Genomic DNA, 24,503 nt, shown 5'->3' with positions numbered 1-24,503 from the left:
AGATCGCCAGCGCTGCCTGGCAGCCATGGCATCTTCAGCCAAGGCCACCACCCTCGACGAACTATCTCCTCGACCGCCAACTCCTCCACGAGAATCTTTCCCAGATAAACTAGCTCCTATGAAGGCTTCAGTCGGTCGTCCCATCGACCCAAGACTGAGTCTCCAGACACCACCAGGCGCTAATACACCATCGTCGAACGGGGCAACCAACACCAATTCAAGCTCGAGGCGGATAAGGAAGAAGGTCGAATGGTCAAGCCATACCGAATATCGAGAAGCGTCCAAGTTCTTCAGATCGTCACCGATTACGACACCCTCTGCTTCATCGAGGCCCGTGAAGGGTATCTTGAAGCCGTCACCGTCTCCCAACCCTCTTGCTTCACCTCTTAATGGCCACCCCAACGGCCTCTCAAGCCAGATTAGTATCGCCGAAATGTTGGACTCGACAATAAAACAGCTCGCTGGCTGCGACCGGGACTCGCGACTCGATGCATACATGATGCTCTCTCGTGCTCTCAAGGCTTCCAACAACCTACCAGACCGGGTTGCTCTGCAAGACAAAATGAGCCTATTCATGTCTTTTATTGAACGAGATGTCAAATCCAAAAGGGACGAGGGGTCTCCTGACTCTTCTCTCATATTCCAAGCCCTTAGTCTTCTGACAACCTTTTTGCATTTTCCAGCCATTGCTTCTTCTCTCACATCCGACTTCGGCGTCTTCATAATCGATCACTGCATTCGATGCTTCTCCGACCCAGGAATCTCGAAAGACCTGGCGCGCCACCTCATGCAAGTCGTTGCTTTCCAGTCCTTCTCCCCAAAAGTCATGTCTTCGGATCGAGTCGGTCGGCTAGTCACATCGTTGCACAACATCGAGGATCATTTGACTGGCAAGAGTATCATCATGGGCCGTATCCAGATTTACAAGCGTCTTGTGAAGCAATCTCGAAACCATATGGCTGTCCACACGGCCTGGTTAGAGGATTTGTTTAACGATATGCTTACTCCGATTCGAGACATTCGAGCACAAGCAATTCTTTTGGGCACGGAAGCTGGCTTTTCGCTGCGAAATGAGAAGCCTGTGATGCGCAAAGTGACTGAGATTCTGCAATCGACCGCGGACAAACAAATCTACATACAGTATTACATCCAGCGACTCGACACCATGCTCAAAGAGAAACAGCTCTTGTCAACTGTGCCGCAGATATGGGGTGCCGTGACCCTTTTCCTGCAGTGCCCTCTCAGTCGATGGCAACACTTTGCTCCATGGTTCAAGATTGCGCAGGACTCGTTCAACTGTACCGACTTGCAGACCAAACTAGAAGCCAATTACGCCTGGAATCGCTATGTCTATCTTTCAATCACCAGCAATAAATTGCCCCCAAAGTCTCTAGGTGTAATGTCACAACCCCTCGCAAGCCAACTCCGGCGCAAATTCAGTTCAAAGCAGTCAGAGGAAGCCATGAAGCTTCGCAGAACAGTGATGGGTGGTATTTGCAACCTGTGTTACTATGCCTTCCGACCTAGTCAAGATGTCACATGGATCGACGCTGCTTGGGATTCTATCCTTGCGCCGATTACGCAGCAACTAGTTCAAGCAGATGCGCAACTCGAGTTTTCTGCTGACTCCGTAACGCAAGCGACTCGAATCGTGACTGGACTGCTCGACGTTTCGACCCCGAGAAGCTGGAAAGATGAACGGATCAGGGATGTTGCTCCTATAAGCCCCGAGGAACTGCCCTCAATCGACTCAAGATGGGCTCGCCGAAATTCTGAGAAAATCTTTGGCCTTGTTGGGCCAATTTTGGAGAAGAAATTCCACGACTTGGCTAACACCGAAAGTTTGGCCTATAGGCTCTGGCAAGCTTTCGTTGGTTCTATCGCTGTCGCCTCGGCAAAGGATATCAAGGTGACCGATGAGACAGCGAGATTCATCGCCCAAGCGTTCGATTTGTTGTCCAAGGTGTGGTCGACCGGGTTGCCCGAAGGGTCTGAGTCTGCAGGTACAAAATATTTGTCAAGTGTCAGGCATTATGTGGACGTCCTTGTCCGCAACCTTGGGCTGCTCCCCTTCACCGAGAAGAAGCTATCCATGTCTCTTGCTAATACCTTTGAGCCTGCTTCAACTCCTAGCCGGATTGATCGAGCTGACAAGTCAAATGGCACTGTTCAGACGCCGCTTTATCACCTATTTTCTATACTTTGTTCCAAACCACCAGGATTGGCTGACGATGAAGATCTCGCCGAGTGCTTCTTAGCTGTCTTTGATCCATTCTTCCAAGGCAAATCTTCAAGAGCTCGAGTGGAGCTGTCTAGAGAGATGCTTCGACTCTTGCCGCGAGACGCTCTTTCACCATACGGTCCATGGGTTCTCGCTGCTCAGAACATTCGTACCTTGCTGGACCAAAACCCATCGCCATCCGGCTCGCTGCCACCCAGCAGCGAGAGATTACTTGGTCCTGAATACCGGGAGATAGTATCACTTCTCGAACGAGGACTTGTTTCGCACCCCACGCTCCCTGAAGAACAATGGTTCTCTCTTTTCAACTTGTTATCCGACCACATCGCTCAGGAGTCTGGAGATGCAGGTCGAGCACTTGGCCTTGTAGAGCCCCTCGCCAAGATTGTTACGGACAACTTCTTTGAGGACTCTGAAAGATCAAACCAGATGGCACTGGCGGTAGCGATCGCACTATTCAAGATTGCCAAACTACCCCGAGATCGTCAGGCTGTGGAGGCTGCTCGACGACGACTTTGGGGTGCGCCTCCTACGGCATCACGATCCTCCTCATTTGACCCATTCCAGTATCTTTACCAGCTTCAAGGTCAGAGCATGAAATACTTCTACGAAAACGAAGCCGAATGCAACGATCAAAAGATGGTGGCCTACTTTGAGGCTGTCAACGCTTTCATTGTTGCATCCTTTGCGCAAAATGGCTTCAAAACCCTCCCCAAGTTACAAACAGGACTCGTTCCATGGATTCAGGATGAAAAGGTGCATAAGATGTTGCGCAGTGATTCCCCTGTATCTGGATCTGTAAGTTATTCCGGCGTTGTACTCTTCTACATGCTAATTATCTCTAGGTGCGGACTCTGTGGGACAGCATTTGTGGCCAGCTATTAACACTCGGTCGATTGGAGGACAAAGTCCTCAACACAGTCGAGCCTCTTGTCGCTGCAGGTTTTAGAAGTAAACATCGTCACGTCGTCAACAAGATGGCAGAGACGTGGAACGCTTTAGTAAAGGATGAAGAGAGCTTGGACTGCTCTGAAAGCCTCAAGTCAATTATAGCTTCCTTGCGGCCAAGAGTTGATGTCTCGTTCCCTGGCATGGAACATTCCAGTGGCGAGTTCGGAGCCCAAGCACAGACTTTTGCCGATACGCAGGAAGATTTGAGCTTCGTCGCCCTATCATCTGCCAAGTCATCGGGGCAAGGCGTTGAGCAAGCAGCCTCACCTGCACCATCCATATCGAAGATGAGTCTCAGGGGTGCGACGACTAGAAAGCGCCGCAGAGATGCCACCCCTGAATCTACAAAGGCAAAACCGGCTAAGCGAACAGCTACACCCCGTCTTCGTCACGATAACTCTCAAATCCAATTTGCTCCAATTGTCTCATCACCGTTGGTCGGGGAGTCTCAACATCTCACTGAAAGGCAGAGGGAGGTCCGTGAGCGACAAGAAGAAAATGCCGGCCTGTATCCCGGCATCCGATCGAGCCCACGGACTCGAGCACAAGCTGCGATCGAGGAGAGCTCTAAGGATGCCAAGATGCAAAAGCCCAGCAGACTCGAAACAACTCCTGAACGCGCAGCTTCCTACGATGAGTTCATCAATCTGACACCCACTCCCCGACGTGGCCAAGCACTTCATCTTGAGGGCTTGAACGACCCACCTTCATCGCCACCAGACCCGAGACGCAACCCTCTGCTATCTGAAATACAAACCCGATCAAAGGCTAGAGACTCGATCGTAAACTGGCAGTTTTCTTCACCACCTGGCTCACCCTCCATCAGTCAACAAACTAATGAAGACCAAGCTGAGGTGGAGACTCCTTCTGCTAAGAACAAGACCTCTGGTAAGAACACACGATCTAAGCGACGCAGGAGGAGGGCAGAATCATCAAAGAAGGAGGAAGTCATTCCTTCAAGTCTCGGTAGTCAGGAAGTGGTGGCCGAAGACGCCGAGGCACTACCAGATGCGCCACCTAGCCAAGATGTGGACGAGATTAAAGAGGAACATATTGAACCGCCTGCCCTCACCCAACTGGACAGCCCTAAACGAACCGCTCCGCCTCCAGCACAGGTTCTGGAAACACCAAAATCCGCAGATGACGAATTTGTGGATGCCAGGAGCAGCCCTGCAAAGGCTGTTGACGATCAGGCTGTTGAAAGTGGCTCTAAGGTGGCTAACAGCCAGAATCAAGACTCATCTTTCGCGCTCAGTGAAGGTGATGAAAGCAGTCTCATGAGATTTGTGGTGGAACTTGAATCTAGAAGATGCCATCTTCCATTCGACAAGTACAACTCAGTTTCTGTTTCTCCCGAGAAGAAAAAGAACGACGCATCACCGGAAAAGTGCATAGAGGTCCAAGGAGACACCTCCGTGGAAGCAGAACAGAATGACACTAAGGAGTCTTCGCCATCTAGTGTTGTTCCCTCTACACCTGTTGAATCAAGCCAAGAGAAGATTGAAAGCCAAAATACGAACCAAAATGACAGCAAGAGGAAGAGAAAGCGGAGCGCTGTGTATGCCGAGACACGCCGCAAAAAGAGACGGTCGGCCGACCCATCAGGACCAGAACAGGTCGAAGATAGCCAGTCGACGTCTCAAGAAACGGCATCACCCATCCCAACCGTGCGACGGTCATCCAGACGAAATGCTGGACAAAAGGGCAAGGTGCTACGAAACCGAGAAGTCCAGGCATCGCCTACCAAAAGGTCTACACGCTCATCTTCTCAAGCGCCTCAGACAACGTCAAAATTGACCGATCCACGCGATGACGGGGACACGGACGAAGAACTCATGTCACAACTGGTGACAGAGTCCTTTGCAGCCTCGCAGAGCCAAGAGCCTGAGTTTCAGGTGCCTGATGAAGTCATTGAGGACTCTATGAAAGTCATGCCAATTGACAACGAATCGGGTGAAGAGGTCCAGGAGGATCAGCTACAAGCAGAAGAGGAGGGCCAAAACGAAGTTGCCGAGCCAAAAGAAGATGACGATGAAGAAGAGGAAGAAACACCAGTACCACACAAGACAAGGTCGATCATGGACACTCTTCGTGGTGGATTGCAGCAATTGCAGGCGGCAGCACTGAGCCGTGATGAGGTTTACCAGCTAGAAGACATGCTTATGGATATGAAGAGGGAACTCTTCGAAGCAGAGCGACGTGGAAGGCATTGATTAGGAAATGAATTTAAGACGGGAAGCATTGTCAACGGCGCGCTGGGGTTTTTATTCTTGGGAACTGCTTATAATACAATACCTCCATGTACAGAGTTGCCTGATTAGCCTGTCGCTTATCTCACTAGAAGCATTGCATGGATATCTGTACATTTACATATTCTGTAGAAAAGAAACAATCAAGGAAATGATGAGATGAATATGCCATGCCAATGTGTCGAGAGAAACAGCGTACTTACAATTATGGTTGAGGGATAATCGAGTTGATGCATGCGAGATCTTGCCACCAAAAGTGGTAATCAGTCCGAGTTACGAGTCAGGCTCACACGTCCCGTGTATATGCATTCACCATTCTGCATGAGGATAATATGGGGAAGCATAATGTGATAATGTGGAGGATCGTCAATGTAATAATATTTGGGAGCAGCTTCGGATGTTCCTAAACGGGTAATCCGACAAAGAGAGCTGCAGTGTGCCATGGGGAAGAGGGTCGTTTATCGATTATGGTTTTTGATCTTGGTGTAACACAAAGACTTCATAATTGATACTGTGTGAATTTGAGGTTCTAGAAAGGGTAGATCGTAGAGATACGCGGTTCTCGGGAATCAGCTTGTATGATTGTGCTTCAATACAGTGAAATTCTGTGCCGTTTCTACGAGCAGCTGAGTAATATGGACTCGGTACATCTTGAGATTTGGCCGTTCTGCTGCTGCCTGGCATGCCAACTTTGATGATGAACCAGGGTCAAGGATTCTGCAAGCTGCTCCCCATTCTGTTCTTCACAGCAAGGGAAAATTGCCGGCTCGATCCCTACGTCAGGCAGACTCCCATGGCAGGGAACTAACACGGTAATGATGTGCACGGCTGTGTTGTTGGTGATTTTGCAGGGTTGATACCATTGAAGTCTCTCACTGAATCCTTTGATTCAAGTTCCTCGCCTGAGAAGATCGTGGTATGAGATACAGGGACCTTAAAGGTAAAGAAAGGTTTGAGAAATCGTAGATGCCATGAGGTTGAAAATGAAGATTTTATTGGTAGCATTTACGCAAAGTGGATTGGCGTGGTTTGGTGTAAGTGGTGATGCCTTTACAACACTATCACAAGGCAGTTCAATATGTACTCTTATAAAGACCGTGGCATAGGATTGGGCCTCTAACGGTAAGATAATACTCTACGCTAGCTCGTGTGCTTGGACTTCTGTTTCCCTCGTTGTCTTGAATTCAACTTGGATGAAGGTTGAAGAAGGTTGCTCAAAAGAGTCAAGTGGCTCACAAAAATGTCCGACAAAGCAGCCAATGAACAACATGGGACAACATATCTTAGAATTAGATTGCACTGTAAGAAGGAAACCGAGAACTTAGTCCATTTCAGTTCGGAGGATATGATGAACCGGTTTCCTTCCGAAGAACCCTCATTGACTGGTGTATGGATAGGGTCTGGCATCCGGCAGTTGCACCGATCAATGCTGAAGCATCCGTTTGAACCTGACCAGTTTGGGAATTTCATGACGATGCCCCTGCTGAGGCTGAATGCTCTTAACCATTGTAGGCAATCCGAGAACTACAGACACTTGCTTAGATAGAGAGAATGTATCTCATCTCATCTAAGCAGCCATCACGATTGCGTTGACTTTGTTCGGCCCGCCGAGTAGAGAATGACGTCAACTTCTAACAATCCGGGGTCCTGGGGTTCAGCAATTCCGCGTTCTATAGCTGTTGTCATCCATAAAGGGGAATTGAAAGCGGACGGTCGGGCAGAGACGGTCAGCGAGGCCTTTACTTTGCATTTGTCTATCAGAACTGATTGGGCAGTTGATATCTACAGCGGGTTCATGATGGAGTCAGTGGACTGCAGGTTGAACCTTGGCGTGTACGTTACGTGACAGGGACTGAAGTGCGGTAAATGGCACGTTTCTGACCCTCGGTTCCGTTATTGACGGCCAATTCTTGACATTGTACTGTTTTGCACTGTGTAGTCGCATTCTCGTTGACCAACAGAGATGGTCGTTGTGTAAACTCCATATAGTGATTCTTTTCAGTTAATGTTGTTTTTGTAGAATGAGGATCACTAGGTAAACAATGGGAAAGCTGAATAAAGCTGAGCCTCATTACTGGGCGATACTAGCATATACCAAGACATTGGCAAAATGGAAGAATGCTCTTTTGACGGTTCCTTACTTGCTCGCAATCCAACATCACGTGGAGAAACCGCATCCTCCCGTCTCCTCCAGATTTTATCTCGATTCTCCATTTAGGGACCCAGAATTTCAAACTTCATCCGAGGTGACGAGAAAATCTGCGAAATCCTCTGACTTGTTGAAGTACCCACTCTCGTTTAATATCGGTCGAGATTCCTTGAGGGCCCAATCACGATTCAAAGATCCATCACAAACCAACTATCATGGCTCAGGCCAACGTTTGAAGGTCGGTTTAGAGGAAACATTGCAAACAGGCTCATGCCCCAGGAACCTTTAAAACATAAGCTATGGCCAATACATCGGAAAGTGCGACAATAACGAGACCATCAGAGGCTTTCAAAACACTGACGCCTTGTGTGCCCCGATTTTCATATCCCCGAAGACCGTGTTGAGGGACCTGCGATGACGTCGTATTCCCCACGCTCCAGCCTCCCAAAAGTTCCCCATGTTTACTTCCCCAACTCGTCCGATTTCTGCGGAGGCGAGAGGTAAACTTTAGGGCCTTCTCCACGAGTTTATGCTTCCAGGGTGACATTATAGAGGAGGATATAGTATTGACTCTCTAAACATCAGCCAGTCAAGGGACGAAGCAATTAACCATACCTGGAGAGACCCAGACAGGTACCTTCAGGGCTGAACTGTCACTTACTCGTTCGCAAAACACCCTGAAAACTTTACAATGCCGTAATGCAGTGATCATTGCCCTGCTGGGCATGGGTGCACACGGCTGCGGATCTCGGTATACTTTACTGTATGCACAGTATGGTCATAGTCTCTATCACTTTTGGCCGATGGACCCGTCATAAACGGCCAAGGTCAAGACAATAATGTATGGGTAGCCAAGGTCCGTCTCAGTCAACAGCTTCTCGCATGGCCTGGGGGTGGATACCCAGAGGCCGTGGATCCAGTGTCGAGTAATACTTTACATGACTCTGTTTTCTGCAGTACGACATTCAAGATCCTCGAGCTTGCGTTTCTTTATAAGCCCGATTATCCCCCGGCCTCAATCGTTCTCACGTTCTCTGTACCAACCTTCGTTGCCGTCCCAGTGACCTTGAGTTTGAAGAGACATTATTCGATTTCGAACTCTTCATCATGTTCAAGAAGTACTTTGGCCTCCGAGGCCAGGCCCTCAACTATGCTATCAGTACCATTGCTGGAACCGATTTCCTGCTCTTTGGCTATGGTAATACCTACCACTTTCACACAAACGGCTCCAAGACAGGCCATGGTAGCAGATATTAACATTTGATATAGACCAAGGTGTCATGGGTGGTATCTTGACAATGGCACCTTTCATGGAGCAATTCCCAGACATGCACAGCGATGATCCCACCGTATCTGCCGCTGTTCGAAAGAACCGCTCCAACTATCAAGGCATCGCTGTTTCGTCTTACAACCTGGGCTGCTTCTTCGGTGCCATTGCTACCATCTTTCTTGGAAACAAGCTCGGCCGCAGGAAAATGATTATGCTCGGTACCACAATCATGGTTGTTGGTGCTGCTCTTCAGGCTTCTGCGTTCACTCTGGAACACTTCATCATCGGACGAATCATCACTGGTCTTGGTAACGGCGGCAACACATCTACTGTTCCTATGTGGCAATCAGAAACCTGCTCCGCCCATAAACGTGGTAAATTAGTAATGATCGAGGGAGCGCTCATCACACTCGGCATTACCATCTCGTACTGGGTCGACTACGGCATGTACTTTGCGCAAGACACATCTGCCTGCTGGCGCTTCCCAATGGCGTTCCAGATTGTCTTCTGTCTAGTCATCATGGCCTTTGTTATGAACCTCCCAGAATCTCCCCGCTGGCTTGTGCTCAAGGGACGTGATGAAGATGCAAAGGAAGTTATTGCTGCCATTGCCAACCAGGATGTTCAGAGCAAGTATGTGGACAACGAGTTCAAGGCCATCAAGGAGACAGCTGCAGAGATGAGTAAGGGCTCATTCTCAGACTTGTTCTCTCGAAATCACAACAAGAACCTTCACCGTACTCTCATCGCTTATATCAATCAAATGTTCCAACAGGTAAGCCATATATATGCACTCTTATGAATTGAATAGTGACTGACATCGGGGTAGATCTCTGGTATCAATTTGATTACTTATTATGCTGCTACCATCTATGCTGGACTTGGTATGACGGGCCATATGCCTCTACTCATGGCCGCTCTGAACGGTACCGAATATTTCTTGGCCTCACTCCCTGCAATCTGGCTGGTTGAGCGGGTTGGCCGTCGAAAGCTGATGCTCTTTGGCGCAGCAGGCCAGTGTGCATCCATGGCTATCCTTGCTGGAGTTGGCTCCAGCGATGCCAAGGCTTGCCAGATTGTTGGAATTGTCTTCTTATTTGTCTTCAACTCATTCTTCGCCGTTGGCTGGCTTGGCATGACTTGGCTGTACCCTGCTGAGATCACGCCTCTTCGCATCCGTGCGCCTGCCAACGCTCTGTCAACATCAAGTAACTGGATCTTCAACTGGCTGGTGGTCATGATCACTCCTCCTGCATTTGAGAACATTGGATCCAACACATATGTCATCTTTGCAGTCATCAACGCCATCATGGTTCCTTCGGTCTACTTTTTCTTCCCTGAGACTGCATATCGATCTCTGGAAGAAATGGATACTATCTTTCAGAAGGTGGGGCATGGTTTCCAAGGCGCACTCGATGTCGTCAAGCAGGCCAAGATCGAACCTCGACGATATGACAACAATGGCAACCTTCTCATTGCCATTGAGGAGGTTGAAGAGAAGGGACATGTTGAGCATCGAAGTGGAAGCTCAAGTGGACAGAGCGGCGAAGGTAACAACGCTGCCATGTTTGCTTCGCACGACGAAGAGAACCAGCGCCGGGAGAATTAAGAGGTGTTATCGATCAAGCGAACTGCGGATGCTGTGAGTGGTGGCTTTGGAAACTATACCGAGGCATGATATATACCCCTAGCTAGAGTGGTTGAGAGAAAGAGAAATTTAGTTGGTCAAGTGTCATGATGAAACATATAGCAGTGTATAGATACCCGATTAAGTAAGAGTCTTGGCAGGTGTACCAATTTTGTGTAACTTTGACTGCTTCAACGGTCTGTCCGTTGCATTGTGAAACTGTGTTTCCGAGACTGTTTTAGTACATGACGCTCACAACGAGGCAATGAGATTTGCGAGTGAGTTTTTCGTATAGGCAGCTATGGGAAGTCTAATTATGCCTAAATTCAAAAGTCAGACCTGCTTCCTCACCAACCAAATGCTAGATTCTGGCTCTTTGGTGATATATTTTTGTGGTTTGATGTATCACAAGCCGATATCTGAGACGTGTTTCAGCTTTGAGTGTGGCCGGTAACAGCTCTAACTTTAGCAGCAGATCTCCACTAAACAGCTTGATCTTGGGTCTTCATTGGCTGTCTTGAGCTACCCCGCCATTGCCTACATGGTATCGACCTCCTCTCAGACTTGAAGCATCCACGGCATGGGATCGCATCTTACAGATACAACTTTGCCTCAGCGAACCGACCTAAGCCCAAAGCTACAGGGGACAAGATCTTGACTGAGCACTACCTTTATAAGGCCCTTCAGCCTCGTGTTTTACTGCTCTAGAGTCCTGTCACTTTATTTGTCCTCTTGACTTGTTCTTTCTACCTTCACCCCCACTCGGACCCTTCAACCCCACCTGAGCAGTCCGCCACTACCCTACCTACCTCTACTTCTTTACCTAGTACCTCACTTCTACCAGCTCCATCTCCTCCAAAGCTCAACCTATTCTTTACCTCCCTTGATCCTACCAAAAACATTCACCATGGTCGACCGTCCAAACAAGCCCTCGGCGCTCGCCTCTACCCCCGCCGCTCCTCCTCAACCCACCGTCGACATCACCCATGATAACTCCCGTGTCAAGGCCGTTCTTCCCACCGGCGAGAGCGTAGAGGTTCTTCTCCATGGCGCTACTGTCATCAGCTGGAAGGATGCTTCAGGGGCTGAGAAGCTCTGGGTCAGCGAGTCTGCTGCCCTTGACGGAAGTGCTGCTGTTCGAGGAGGTATTCCCATCGTCTTCCCGGTACGACAACACCACAACACTCTCTCATGATAACTTGTCTAATCTGTGTACCTCCAGGTCTTTGGCACTGCCCCCGACCACGAACCCGTAGCCAAGCTTCCCCAGCACGGCTTTGCTCGTAATTCGCGATGGGAGTTCCTTGGAAAGTCTACCAGCGAGGGCTCTAGCTCCAGTGTGAAGCTCGACTTTGGTCTTTCGTCCGAGAGCATCAGTGAGGACTTCAAGGCTCTTTGGCCCTACAAGTTTGCTCTTATCTACAGTGTCTCCCTTGACCCTGAGAGTCTCAACACCACTATTGTTGTTACCAACGATGGTGACACTGCTTTCGACTTCCAGACTCTTCTTCACACTTACTTCAAGATCAGCGTATGTTATACATGCTTGTATATGGGATATCATAGCTAACTTATCTCAGGACATCTCTTCCACAGAGGTCACCGGTCTCGAGGACTCCGTCTACTTCTCCAAGGTCTCCAGTTCAGAGGCGACCCAATCCGGTGCCGTCACTTTCTCCGCCGAAACCGACTCCATCTACACCCCCGCCAAGGGTCCCTCTCACCCAGTCGTCATCTCCGAGTCTGGCACTCCCCGTTTCCGTATCGTCCGTGACAACCTCGACCAGGTTGTCGTCTGGAACCCCTGGGTGGACAAGTCAGCCGGCATCAAGGACTTTACTCCCAAGGACGGTTGGAAGAACATGCTCTGTGTTGAGCCCGGCTCTGTCAAGGGATGGCAGAAGCTGGAGAAAGGCGATGCTTTCGAGGCGGCGCAGACTATCACTCTGGTCTGACTTGGCAAGAGTGAGGGTGTGAGGAGATTCAAGATATGACAGTTTTCACGTAACGGCAGCACAATAATTTGAGATGGACATGATATGAATTAACTTGTGTTTTGAAGGACAAGCCCGTATGCTTAGATTAGAGATGAAAGAAGGCACCAAAACACATAATCACTGCCGTCAGTGCTGTGTTTATCACTCAATATTTCTCATGCCCATCCAAGTGTTTCAAAGCCTCATTTTTCGGTTCATTCCCAAGTTGCTACCATGATATTTGCTGCTCCGTTTTGTTCCAATGTACATTTTCTTCATGTCAAATTTTGAGTCTCTCATATGCTCAGGCTGATCGTGCCTTGTTCTCTCTAGAGAAATGATCCGCAACCAGGAAAGCCAACTCAAGGGCCTGCTTTTCGTTGAGTCTTGGGTCACAGAAACTAGTGTAGTTTGTCGACAAATCATCCTCATCCAATCCCTCACTGCCACCCAAACACTCTGTAACAGCATCGCCAGTGAGCTCGAGGTGCATACCACCGAGGTTGCTACCCTCCTCTTTGTGGATGCGTAGTGTCTCCTCAAGCTCACGGTAGATATCGCCGAAACGACGTGTCTTGATGCCTGTGGGAGTGGATAGTGTGTTGCCGTGCATAGGGTCGCATTGCCAGACAACCGTGCGACGGTACTCGGAGTCCTCAACCGCACGAATATGCATAGGGAGGAGATCGCGCACCTTGGCAGCACCGTAGCGAGTGATGAGGGTGATTTTTCCAGGCTCGCGAGAGGGGTTCAACGTGCGTAGGAGAGAAAGAAGGTCTGAAGCTGGCGTTGTAGGACCGACTTTAACACCAATCGGATTAGCAATTCCACGGAAGAACTCAACGTGGGCATGATCGATTTGGCGAGTACGGTCACCAATCCAGATGAAATGCGCAGAGGTATCATAGTACTCCTTCTTCTCACCGTCATCAGCTACGGGAGTAGGGCTTGAGGTTCTGGCAGTAGGCTTCTCAAGCAAACGAGTCAAAGACTGCTCGTAGTCGAGAAGAAGACCTTCATGGCTAGTGAAAAGCTCAACGGAGTCGAGCTCTCCGGGACGAGCATTAATGACCTGCAGGAAGCGAAGGGTCTGCTGAATACTTGAAGCAATAGCTGAGTACTTCTCCTTGAGCTCTGGGTCTCTCACGTGTCCAAGGCCCCAGTCGAGAGGTCGATGAAGATCAGCGATGCCAGAGGCGAGAGCAGCACGGATGTAGTTGAGGGTTGCAGCAGAGTGGTGGTAGGCCTTCACAAGGCGGTTGGGATCGATCTCTCGATCTTCGAGACGGAAGCCATTGATGATATCGCCCTTGAAACTAGGGACTTCCTTTCCATCGACCATCTCGGTAGGACTAGATCTCGGCTTCGCATACTGACCAGCCATTCGACCAATTCGCACAACTCTCTTGTTGGTTCCCCAAATGAGAACAACACTCATTTGCAGTAGCAGTTTGATCTTGCTCTCAATAGGGCCTTGACGACAGTAGTCAAAGAGCTCAGCGCAATCACCACCTTGCAGAAGGAAAGCGTTTCCTTGTGCGACATCGCGAAGATGAGCTTTGAGGGCGATGATCTCATTGGGGTGGACCAGAGGAGGAAGTTGGGTCAGTTCCTCGACAGCTTTGGCCAGAGGCTGTGCATCAGGGTAATTGGGCGACTGCTTGATGGGCTTTGAGCGCCAAGAGGAGGGTTCCCAGCCAGCAGATGAAGATGAAGCCATTTTGTGTGTGTAAGAGACGAGAGATTCGAAACTGGGCGGAGTCAACCGCACAAAAGAAAAGAATCAAGTGCCCGACTTGATCAGTATGTTGTAGTGTTTATATGAGATCTGATGAATATCTGTGGAGGAGTCGAGGTTTATTGTATCGAGAAGAGAGTGAGTGAGTGAGTGAGTCACAGAACAAAGACAAGACAGATGGTCAAGACGCACCCTGGACTGCACCTGCACTGGGAACCAAAAAAAGTGAAGTTTAATTGAGTTAACAAAGAAATGTGGCGTTGCCGATGGTAGCCACTCACTTTAACTTTCGGCTTAAAAGCGGCGCATGTGGCGTAGACAATATGAACACCAACACACAAGCATTTCTATTGTTTGAAGATTTACGGGGTATATGTGATGATTTGATGCTGTACTGCATTGAATGTAGAAGAGCATGTACCACAAATGTGAGAACACGGCTATGCTTGTTGGCCTGAACTGCTAGTTCCTTGTAGCTGAGGAAGCAAAATGGGCTATGAAATCTGTCATGCAAACCACCTTACCTCCAACGATGATGAGATATAAAACATACAAGATTCCAATATTTCTATCTCCAGGCCTCTACAGTGAAATGTATCAAGGGCCATATCATGTTCTATTCCGCACTCTAACAAGCTTCAGAGGTCCCCACGGCCAAGCTAGGTAGAACTAAACTGCCCCTCCAACCCCACCACAGCTTCACCTTCGTAGCTCTCTCTCCACTACCGACCACTGAACTTCACCTACTCTACACCCTCACCTCCACTTCACTTCTACACGTCACAACAATCATGACCGACGAAACACCCTCTCAGACCGCCAAGTCCGCCGAGGACCGCAAAGCAGCCTCCGCTCTCGAGAACCTCGACGCCGCAGACTCACCCTCGACACCACAAAACGTCGACGCTGACGCTGCCAGCAAAGCCATAAAGAGCCTCGGCGGCGCAAACAAGGCTTCTGCTGCTGCCGCTTCCCATAAGAACGTCAAGGTCGACGCTGCTGATGTCGCACTCCTCGTCGATGAGCTTGAGCTGCCAAAGGCAAAGGCGACCGAGTTGCTGAAGAGTAATGAGGGTGATGCTGTTAAGGCCATGAGGGCGTTTATCAAGGCATGAGGGAATGCAAGATGGCTTCAAGGTTTGAATAGTCAGCTCGGAGAGGGGAATTGAAAAGAGGTGACGAGGTATGATTTACCACGCACATTCCAAATCTACAAAGTGTCTCACAATTCCAACAGTCACCTTCAATCGAGCCCGAAATATAATGTCAATCGCCATGATGGCATTATCACTATGTCAAAACACCAAATATGTGTACTTTAATCAGCCAGTCCTCCAAACGCCGAGTCAAGGTCCTGTCCATCCCGTGGTATTCCATTCCATCCCGTCAAAACGAGTGATTGTATGCCATGACGTGTGTTCGCAATTCTAATATGACCCATAAACTCCAGACCTAAACCTTTCCATGCACAATTACTCTACCTCCCACCACTGTACCAACAGCATCTTTACTCTATTGCCAAGTTCTAGCCAGGGGGCTACCAATCTTGGGGGCAAACTGAAGACTCTTGCGTCGAGCGGCCATGAGGCGCATCAGGACGTTGTCATCCTTGGTCTCGCTGATGATCCCAGCACCCAACTCACGGAAGGGGTTGGCCTTGGGGGGACATGTTCGCATAAGGAGAGCATCCTTAGTAGGGGAGTCACCCATGTCGTCGTCGTCGCCATCATCAGATAGGGTATCAGGGACAAGGTTGGCAGCATAGCGAGCAATGGCCTCGGGGGCAGGAGTCTTGGGAACGGGGGTCAAGATGGCTTCAGAATACTCAAAATCCTCCATCTCCTCGTCCTCGTCTCCCTGATCCGAAGGGGTGTACATCCATTGTGTGCTTTGGCGACGGTTGATCGGTGTAGATGGGGCTGTGCGAGAACCTCCCTTGGTAGGGCTGCTGACGAGGATGCCGTTCATGTTGGCCAAAGCTTTGGGCTCCATACTCTTGCGGCGGCGAGCTCCACCCCGAGGGACGTTGCTCGTGTCGATCTTGTAGGGACTTTCCTCAACCCAGTCGTTCTCACGCTCACAACTATTTCTGGTCAGCACTGAATCAAAGAATTAGGAAGACATCAACTTACTCAAGCACCCAACTGACTCCGACACACTGGACGATTCCGTGGCTCTCACGGACCTTCTCCAGTGTGCGCTTGCTGCCGTCCTTGAAGACGACGTGTGTGATTCCAACCTTAGTGGATGTCACATCGTTGCCAGAACCGTTGGGGTTCCAGCTCCATGACTTCATACACTTGGCACCCATTTGTGTAAGAAGCTCCACGAAGATACTGCTGGCATCAGCTCCCTCGCTGGTGTACACATCGACAAAGACGACAGCTCCACGAAGTAGAGCAGGGTCGACATCACGTCGGGGAGTTCTGGCGGGTGTACCCAAGGATGACCAGAGCTCAGACTTTGAGGGTGTGACAGGGGCGGGTGTTGAAGGGGCAGACGGCACCTCCGCGATGGTTGCTGGCATGCTCTTTCTACCCTTGGTGGGGGAGTAAGAGATGACAGACGCACTCCTGGTTGGGCCTGAGGGACGTTTGGGAGCAACTCGCGACGCGCTGAAGCTGCGCTTCTTCAAAGGAGAAGGAGACGAGTCGTCCGCAGGCTTCAAAGGAACCTTTGTGGTGGTGTTGAAAGTCTTCATGACTGGACGAACAGGTGTGATGGGTGCCATAGCAACAGGAGCCTCATTTTCATCACCGTACTCTTGGCTAGCCTCGGAGAGAGTATCGTCAAAAGCCTCAGTATTGACAACCTCTTCAAGAACCTCAGGCTCCATCAGAGACATCTCGTTGGCCTCGTTGGCCAACTCAACATCCTCCTCAGTGACCTCCATGTCATCAAAGGTGGGCTCAACAATTTCGGCAGTTCTGTCTGCCTGAAGTTCCTCCATACCTGCACGCACAGTCATTTCGTCTTCGAAGAAATGAGTCGAGGCGGGTGAGGTGTCAGATCGAGGAGTAGCTGACTTGTTGGAGAGCTTCTCCCCACCGAGAGGAGCAATCTTGATAGGTGTGCTGGCCTTCCAAGAACCAAGTCGATCAGCCAATGCGCTAAATCCACCCATAGAAGCACGAGAAGTCTTAGGTGTCTTGCGAACAAATGGTGTTGGGGTAGTAGGTGCTACACCCCTGGGAGCCATAGTCTCATCCTCGGAATCCGAGTCTTGAGAGGGCTCCAAGTCCTTCTCCCTGAGCTGGAACATGGGATTCTGTTCTTGCTGAGGAGACTGAGCGGGAGTTGAATTCTTGGACTCAGATTCCCCAAGTGCGTCATCAGCCTCAGCATTCTCCTCGTCAACGACCATGCTGTCCTCCTGGTCGGTAAGATCGTTCACTTCTTCAGCTGCTTCTGGGACTGCTCCAGCCTCAGTCGCAATATCTTCTTCAACCTCGGCGACAGTCTCGGCTTCCACCTGAGGCTCTTCAAGGGTCTCGATAACAGCTTCAGCCGGAGCAGGCTCTTCCTCAGTCTCATCGACAATCCCCATCTCTTTCTTCAAGGCAGGATCAGCATGGCGAGGAAGTACAGCAGACAAGCGGCCAGGGAATTGCAGGTTCTCAATTGGGTCATTGAAGACATCGTCGTCAACAGTATCAAACTCAACCTCGGCTTGCTCCTCCGACATGAGCTTATCTGAAGATCGGGTAGAAGGGGCACGACTAGGCGTATCCATCACCAGAGGCTTCATGACCGGTGGTTCACCCAGGTCCACAACATCTCTAGGTCGCGGCTCTGTGACCGGCTTCAGTCCAGGCATGGCCCGCTTCGGAGGTGAAAGAAGAAGTGACGCCTTCATTGCTGATTGGGTCTGTTGAGGCTTGAGCGATGTTGCAAAGTTCAATCCCTTGATGGGCGATTGGGGTCGCTTAGCCGCGGACATGAGCAAAGAATTCTTGAACGAAGTACTCTCTGCAGCTTGGGCTGTGTCGTCCTGGGTCTTCTTCATTGTAGATCCAGGCAGAGTAACAGGGCCGATTCGGCGAGCTGGTGATCTCATTGTATCCTTGAGAGGCGAAGCTGGACGCCTCTTTGCTGGAGATAGGTTAATTCCGCCGAGATCTGGCGGATTTGTGATGCTATCTGACGCATGTGTTGATTCGGTAGGTTTCTCGGTCGGCTCAGGCTGGGCTTTAGCAGCACTTGTAGGAGGCTTGATTGGGTTCTTCTTCATCGGTTTGACAGGCGGCATGTCACCGGCGAGTTCGTCCTCGGAATCATCGTCCCTCGAAACAGGTATCTGGGTAATCTTCTTAGGACTTAAAGGCTTGTTGTCTGTCGACTCGGCGAATCTTACCGCCGCTCTGGTCGTTCGACTTCCAGCTGCTCCCCCACGTTTGGCTGGTCGGCCTCTAATTCCTGGCCGAGCAGGCTCCTTGGCCTCGGTGGCAGGCTCAATGTTCTCCTTGTCGGGCTCTTGGAACTTGACAGCCTTTCTGGCAGCAGGTTTGGCAGCAGCTGTTGATTTTGTAGTTGTAGTTGTTGTGGTAGTCATGCGAGTGCGAGTGGCTGTCTTCTTTGCAGGTACAGGGGCTGGCGCCGGAGCAGACTCCTCTGCTTCAGCAGCAACAGCTTTCCGAGGCCGTCCCCGAGTAGCTTTAACAGGTGCAGCAGTCTCCTTGGGAGGTTCTGTTGCCGTCTTTTTGACTGCACGGCCTCTTGTGGGTTTCGCTGGCGCTACAGGTTCAACCTCGGATTCTTGGTCCTCAGTCTTCTTTGGCCGACCACGCGTTCTTCTGACCACAGCAACTTCGCGTTGCTCCTCCTCTTCCTCGTCCGCTCTTGTCTTTCTCTTAGCGGCTGTGCTTTTTGTGCCTGCAGTCGCGGTACTCTTTGCCCGCGCAGCAGCTGTGACGATCTTTGTAGTCTTGGCCGAGGGATCAGTAGCCTTTGCGGCAGCTCTAGCCCTGGTCATTCTCTTGGGTGGTGATTCCATGGTGGTTATGGTTCGCTGTGTTGTTGGTGTATGGTTAGTAGGGATATAGAAAAAGAAAGAGATTAAGTAGGCAGCATCATGTACGATGATGGATTTTGTTTATTGCAGGTCCCTGATCGGGTCGAGGGTCTTCAGTGGACAGGCCGTGTTTGGCGTCGTTGCTGGGCAACGGCCCGCTAAAACCGCAAGGGTGCAGATCGTAGCTGCCAACTGTGAATATTTGCCCCGCAACCGGGAATTATCATATTATCCCATGTCCATAACGCGTATGGGTAAGTCTGTAGCGTGCTTCTAGACATCCAATGGAAGAATTGTTGACTTTAAACACGATCAAATGTCTTGGATGTCATCGCGTCTCGTTCCCGCATACTCATTGGTCCTTGAATTGGAGATGAATCGGGAAGGTCTCTTCTTTGGCCGCAGGAGGTCTACACTAATAATAATATGGAGAACTAGCATCTCCACCAATTTCACAAAAAAGTGGCATCGCAATAAGAGACAAAGCGAAAAAAAAAAAGAAAAGAAAAAAAAAGAACATACAACACCAGGTATTCGCTGGTCGTCACCGACCCAACTACTAATCCGGCGCTTCGGAGCTTGACTATGGGAGAGCGGACGGGATCCCGTATTCTCTCCGAGCTTTGGTCGTATGTGAAAGACGTGAGCCCAGGACGGGCTTTGAAGATGGACGGATGGAGATACTACTAGGTAATCAGTCAACGACACTTGGCTCCCTCGAGAGGAAAGGCGTCAACCAATAGTTCCTGGTACTGGAGTAGATAGAAATGGTTATAATAAGTGGCAGAGCTGCCTCGAAATGTTCCTAAGAGGTGGTATCCCAAGATGAGTGGAAGTAGAACATGTGCTTTCAAAATACGCCCAAATCATATGCCTCAAGCTCAATTTCACCTGCCCCTTATCTTCAACAACATGCCAAGACCAAGGAGTCTCTTAGTAGCATCGAATGTGAGCGAAATGCTCTTTGTCGAAAGAAACCCAGCCATCGCCCCATTCATGGGGTATCCTGATTCGCCTCAACACCAGGCTGTAACGCCTCTTTAAACAAACAAAAACCAAGAAGGCGCTGTCGCAACATCGAACACTAACAGCGCGCAAGTTTGCCACGCCTATGTCGATGGCATGTTCTTCAAAAACTTCGTTCCTATTAACCATATCGCATAGGTGCCTGTCCTTGAGGTCCGCCGTGAGGAGGTGCGTATTGTTGTGGGGGAGGTCCTCCTCCTCCACCACTTGTCACGGCCTTGACATCGGGTCGGTTCACGAGAGGTTGATGGAAGTTACATATACGGCATGCGACATCGACGTAGCCAGAGATGGACAAAGGAATGATGGGCTGCGATTATTGTTAGTTGGCTGTAACGAAGAACCAGAAAAGAGGGGTCTAACAATCCAACAGAATGTGAACCATGGGTTACTCTTCTGGACATGTGCTGCCATGTTACCACAGTGGTGACACTGAAATATCATGCCCTGATATTCAGAGACTTCCTTTCGGAATGTGTGCTCGCCGCACACGAAGAAGAAGAACATTGTTGATGTTTAGGGAGATTCACCAACAGGAAGAGGAAGAAGCGGTGCAAATCCGCGGGCGAAGGTTCGTTGAAGTAGTGAGGCGTGTGATGTGATGTGATGTGATGTGTTAAAGAGAAGTCAGTCAATGCCGATCCAGGAGCTGGGGTTTGAAGTCAAGTGGCGCGTCGTCGTAGTCGTAGTTTGGGCGGCGCAGTTTCTTGGCATGGAAGCTTTAAAGTTAAGGTCAAAGGTCATGCATGCACGTCCCAAGCATAAAAGGAAGATACATTAGCCTTATGGCGTTGGTAAGAGATAAAGGCTTTGTCTTCAGGAGTGCTAGTATCCGGCGCTAAATGAGAAAATACCTAAGAAGCAAAGAATCTTGATCAAACTCCCTAGGTATGGTAATGGAAGTGCCGGTATAGGAGAGTTTCCATTTAACTACAGGCACAAGAACAAGGTGATGACGAACCGGCAGGGGCTGGCTCTTAGTGACAACGCTCACTGTGCACGGACCACAGCTTTTTGCGGTTGTTAGAAGCTCATTGCTCAAGCTAGAAATGGATGCTCTGACGGGCGAGGCATGGAGATTGGGCTTTATATGATACCATTCTTTTGGTTTTAATCCATCTTCTGGTAATTGGAGATAATACTCAAATCAATACATGTATTCAATAAACCCTGCGTAATATGACCTATCTCTTTTGCGACTTCTAACGTAAGAGTCGTAACTAAAAATGTAGGACCTATAAACTTTTGCGGCGCAAAAAAAAAATATAATCGGCAGTAAATGCTAGCACCTGCGCAAAGCTTTCAACAACCTCCTCAACCCATCATCATGATTTACGATCTGAATATCGCCTGGTCACCAACGACCAAAGATGAACAACTTCTCCAAACACTCACTCGCGCATCGACGCTCGGGTACTCAACCGTCGCGCTGAACCACACGCTCACGCTGCCGCTTCCCGCCAACAACACCGCGCCCTTCCCGACGATAGAACCCAAGCCAGGCTCCAAACTTCCAAACATCCTCCACCGCGCGACTCTTCCTCTCTCAGATCCTTCAGCAAACAACTACCGAATCCCATCGCTCATCTCTACATACGACATCATCGCGGCCCGTCCACTGACGGACAAGGCCTTTCAGAATGCTTGTCTGACGCTTGACGTACCCATCATATCACTCGACTTGACGCAGGACTTGCAATTCCATCTAAAGCCGAAGCCATGCATGGCTGCTATTAACCGTGGTATCCGCTTCGAGGTCTGCTATGGCCAAGTGATCAATGGCGACGATCGAGGGCGCCCAAGGTTTATCTCAAACTTGCAAAGTCTCATCCGGGCGACGCGCGGCAGGGGCATTATGATTAGCAGCGAAGCTAAGAATGCGCTATCCCTACGAGCGCCTGCCGACGTGATAAACATGCTCAATTTTATGGGAGGCTTAAGCAACGAGAAGGGCTTTGAAGGGTTTGGGGAAGTGCCTCGATCTGTTGTGGTAAATGAGGGCATCAAGAGGAATGGATTCAAGGGCGTCATCAACATCGTTGAAGTGGCCGAGAAAGAAAAGGGCTCAGAAAAAGATGGGGATGGCAAGAAATCAAAGAACAAGGGTCAAAATCAGAATCAAAAGCGCAAGACTGGCGATGAGGATACACAGCAGATCAGTAAACGGCAGGCCAAGAAGATGAAGCTGGCCTCGAGGAATGCAGCAAGTGAGAAGGAATAAGAAATCTGAGATTGGCGCTCTAGAACGCGAATAGGTAGACAGCGTGGCATCATGATACCCATAGATGGATGCACAAGCTGATTGGTATGCTCTGGAGACTTGCTCACATTATTATAAGACTAGCTACAACATTACGAGCACGAATGCCCATTCGAAAGAAACCCTCAAGTCCGTCTCAAAGTATTTTACCATTCACGTCATCGTCTCCAACGCATTTCAACCATAAGACTCATGGCGTGCCAGTGGCGCGAGCCTTGAGGGCACCGTTTCCTCCAACCAAATTGCCCAGGTTAAGCGCGCTGCTGAGCTTTGAAGGGTCGGACAGATCGATAGGGACTCGTGTCCTGGAAGCTGACTCGGCGTTGGCAGTGGTGGTGGGCTTGGTTCCGTCAAGAGCGGGCTGCGCGAGTCTTCCTGTCGTGTCGGGGCCCATGTTACCGAGTTCCATTGAAGGGGCATATGTCTGTTGCCCTCCTTGCGTGGAGGAAGCTTCAACCATGGGTTCTTCGATGGAACTGGCAGGCTGCTGAGGAGCGGTGGACTCCGTAGTAGCGGGTTGCGCAGCAGAAGTAGTAGGTTGTTCGGAAACTACGGGCTGTGTCGTCGCAGGCTGCTCGATAGAACTAGGTTCTACAGGCGCAACCTGAGTCGTTGCGGGCTGCTCGACAGAACTGGGCTCTTGAGGAGCAACCGCCGTGGGGGCAGGATTCTCAACAGGGTTGACAATGCTGGAAGGTTGCTGAGGAACAATAGTTTCCGATCTAATGGGACCAACCACAGCAAAGGGATCCGATGCGAGTGTCGTCTTGGGCAAAAGGCTCTCAGGAATGGGGATCGTAGTGACACCAGGGTTGAACTTTCGACCAAGAGCATCATCAGACTCTGCGGGGGCTTGCACGGTGTGAATCACAGTAACAGGCGCCTGGGTTGAGTCAGTATTAGATATGAGTTTTGACCAAAAGGACTTACTGGTGCTTCTCCTGGGACGATTACTGTAACGAGTTGCTTAGAAGAGTTAGTGACAGCTGGAGGATACAAGCTATGGGACTTACAGCTTGAGTAACGGTTTCAACGACAGGCTGGAAATCGTTCAGTTAGCATAGAGGTTTCTCGAAATGTGTTCATGTTACTTACAGGAGGCGCTGGTGCGACCTGGGTGACATATTGAGTCATAACCTGAACCTGAGTGACATATTGAGTTTGGACTTGGTTGACGACTTCAGTCTTGGTTTCGGTGACAGTAACTGGAGGTGCGTTGATGGTAACGGTGACAACCTCGCCAGCAGCAGCTTCAGCCTCGCCTTGAACAGTCTGAACAACAGTCGCCGTCTCTGTCTCGGTAACTTTTCGAGTAGCAGTTTCAGTCTCGGTTATATAAGACAGCCTCAGTCTAGAGAATTGTTAATACTGAAAACTCAGCTTTTGGTGTTTTGTGGCTTAAACTCACCCTTCGAACTTGAGTGCATGAGCAACCCCCTCAACCTCTGCCTGTCTCTTTTTCATTATCCCATGTCTTCCCGCGGCCTATTTGAGTCAAAGTCAGTTTCTTGACTCTGTAGCATTTCGGTGCGAGTTTGAATATCCTCACCTGCGCAACATGGGCGGCGGTAAGCCAAAGCAACAACTTCATGATGATCCAAGCTCCCCCAATAACTTTCAGAATTCGATTTGGTGTAGTGAGTGAATGTTCCAACAGTCCAGCTGTTTATGAGTTTTTACGGTCCAGTTGTAAAGAGCGACAGATATAACAGTTCGACAATAGCGATTAAATCCTGGAGATGATGATATGTCGAGTAGGTATTAAAAGTCGTTCAGTCAAAGGGACAGTAAAAGAATGATTGCCCGGGGCAGAACAAGAAGAGAAGCCGTGACGATGGGTAGTAGTAGCACCGCCGAGTCCAAAGCCCGGGCAGCACCAAAACTTACAAAGTCAATCGATGAAAGAGTGAGCGATTGACAAGGTCACGACGGATAGAAAACAATAAACATAACACAACAACACAATTCAGAATTCAGAATTCAAAAAAAGGTCGGAAGCAAAGGGAG

The 24,503-nt window shown here is 49.8% G+C and overlaps 9 protein-coding genes and 1 non-coding gene across 10 annotated transcripts; 5 read left to right on the top strand and 5 right to left on the bottom strand.

Moving 5' to 3' along the window:
* Positions 1 to 25: 25 nt before the first annotated feature.
* FPRO_00401 (uncharacterized protein) lies at positions 26 to 5,403 on the top strand (the record flags this gene model as incomplete). The annotated part of the gene is made up of 2 exons (XM_031225432.1): positions 26 to 3,037; positions 3,085 to 5,403. The coding sequence occupies 2 exons, from the start codon at positions 26 to 28 to the stop codon at positions 5,401 to 5,403; spliced, it is 5,331 nt and encodes a 1,776-aa protein (XP_031076069.1).
* Positions 5,404 to 8,695: 3,292 nt separating this feature from the next.
* On the top strand, positions 8,696 to 10,467 carry FPRO_00402 (putative sugar transporter; the record flags this gene model as incomplete). The annotated part of the gene is made up of 3 exons (XM_031225431.1): positions 8,696 to 8,786; positions 8,858 to 9,633; positions 9,688 to 10,467. The coding sequence occupies 3 exons, from the start codon at positions 8,696 to 8,698 to the stop codon at positions 10,465 to 10,467; spliced, it is 1,647 nt and encodes a 548-aa protein (XP_031076068.1).
* Positions 10,468 to 11,392: 925 nt separating this feature from the next.
* On the top strand, positions 11,393 to 12,440 carry FPRO_00403 (uncharacterized protein; the record flags this gene model as incomplete). Its single annotated transcript, XM_031225430.1, has 3 exons — positions 11,393 to 11,650; positions 11,708 to 12,016; positions 12,066 to 12,440. 3 exons carry the CDS (start codon positions 11,393 to 11,395, stop codon positions 12,438 to 12,440), a joined length of 942 nt encoding a protein of 313 aa, XP_031076067.1.
* Positions 12,441 to 12,765: 325 nt separating this feature from the next.
* FPRO_00404 (uncharacterized protein) lies at positions 12,766 to 14,181 on the bottom strand (the record flags this gene model as incomplete). The annotated part of the gene is made up of 1 exon (XM_031225429.1): positions 12,766 to 14,181. The coding sequence occupies one exon, from the start codon at positions 14,179 to 14,181 to the stop codon at positions 12,766 to 12,768; it is 1,416 nt and encodes a 471-aa protein (XP_031076066.1).
* Positions 14,182 to 14,990: 809 nt separating this feature from the next.
* On the top strand, positions 14,991 to 15,314 carry FPRO_00405 (uncharacterized protein; the record flags this gene model as incomplete). The annotated part of the gene is made up of 1 exon (XM_031225427.1): positions 14,991 to 15,314. The coding sequence occupies one exon, from the start codon at positions 14,991 to 14,993 to the stop codon at positions 15,312 to 15,314; it is 324 nt and encodes a 107-aa protein (XP_031076065.1).
* A 397-nt stretch (positions 15,315 to 15,711) lies between these two features.
* Positions 15,712 to 19,192, bottom strand: FPRO_00406 (uncharacterized protein; the record flags this gene model as incomplete). The annotated part of the gene is made up of 2 exons (XM_031225426.1): positions 15,712 to 16,282; positions 16,332 to 19,192. The coding sequence occupies 2 exons, from the start codon at positions 19,190 to 19,192 to the stop codon at positions 15,712 to 15,714; spliced, it is 3,432 nt and encodes a 1,143-aa protein (XP_031076064.1).
* A 533-nt stretch (positions 19,193 to 19,725) lies between these two features.
* Positions 19,726 to 19,841, bottom strand: rrna38. Its single transcript, XR_004093500.1, has one exon. It is a non-coding gene; the product is annotated as a ribosomal RNA (ribosomal RNA).
* A 516-nt stretch (positions 19,842 to 20,357) lies between these two features.
* On the bottom strand, positions 20,358 to 20,743 carry FPRO_00407 (uncharacterized protein; the record flags this gene model as incomplete). Its single annotated transcript, XM_031225425.1, has 2 exons — positions 20,358 to 20,546; positions 20,600 to 20,743. 2 exons carry the CDS (start codon positions 20,741 to 20,743, stop codon positions 20,358 to 20,360), a joined length of 333 nt encoding a protein of 110 aa, XP_031076063.1.
* An 820-nt stretch (positions 20,744 to 21,563) lies between these two features.
* Positions 21,564 to 22,457, top strand: FPRO_00408 (uncharacterized protein; the record flags this gene model as incomplete). Its single annotated transcript, XM_031225424.1, has 1 exon — positions 21,564 to 22,457. One exon carries the CDS (start codon positions 21,564 to 21,566, stop codon positions 22,455 to 22,457), a length of 894 nt encoding a protein of 297 aa, XP_031076062.1.
* A 229-nt stretch (positions 22,458 to 22,686) lies between these two features.
* Positions 22,687 to 24,087, bottom strand: FPRO_00409 (uncharacterized protein; the record flags this gene model as incomplete). The annotated part of the gene is made up of 6 exons (XM_031225423.1): positions 22,687 to 23,379; positions 23,427 to 23,462; positions 23,510 to 23,536; positions 23,592 to 23,847; positions 23,905 to 23,981; positions 24,046 to 24,087. The coding sequence occupies 6 exons, from the start codon at positions 24,085 to 24,087 to the stop codon at positions 22,687 to 22,689; spliced, it is 1,131 nt and encodes a 376-aa protein (XP_031076061.1).
* Between the last annotated feature and the right edge of the window lie 416 nt (positions 24,088 to 24,503).

This window comes from Fusarium proliferatum (assembly GCF_900067095.1).
Source record: "Fusarium proliferatum ET1 genome assembly, contig: FPRO_scaffold001, whole genome shotgun sequence".
Taxonomy (NCBI): Eukaryota; Fungi; Ascomycota; class Sordariomycetes; order Hypocreales; family Nectriaceae; genus Fusarium; species Fusarium proliferatum.
The sequence above is the reverse complement of the archived record's forward strand: the minus strand, read 5'-3'. Positions and strand labels throughout refer to the sequence as shown.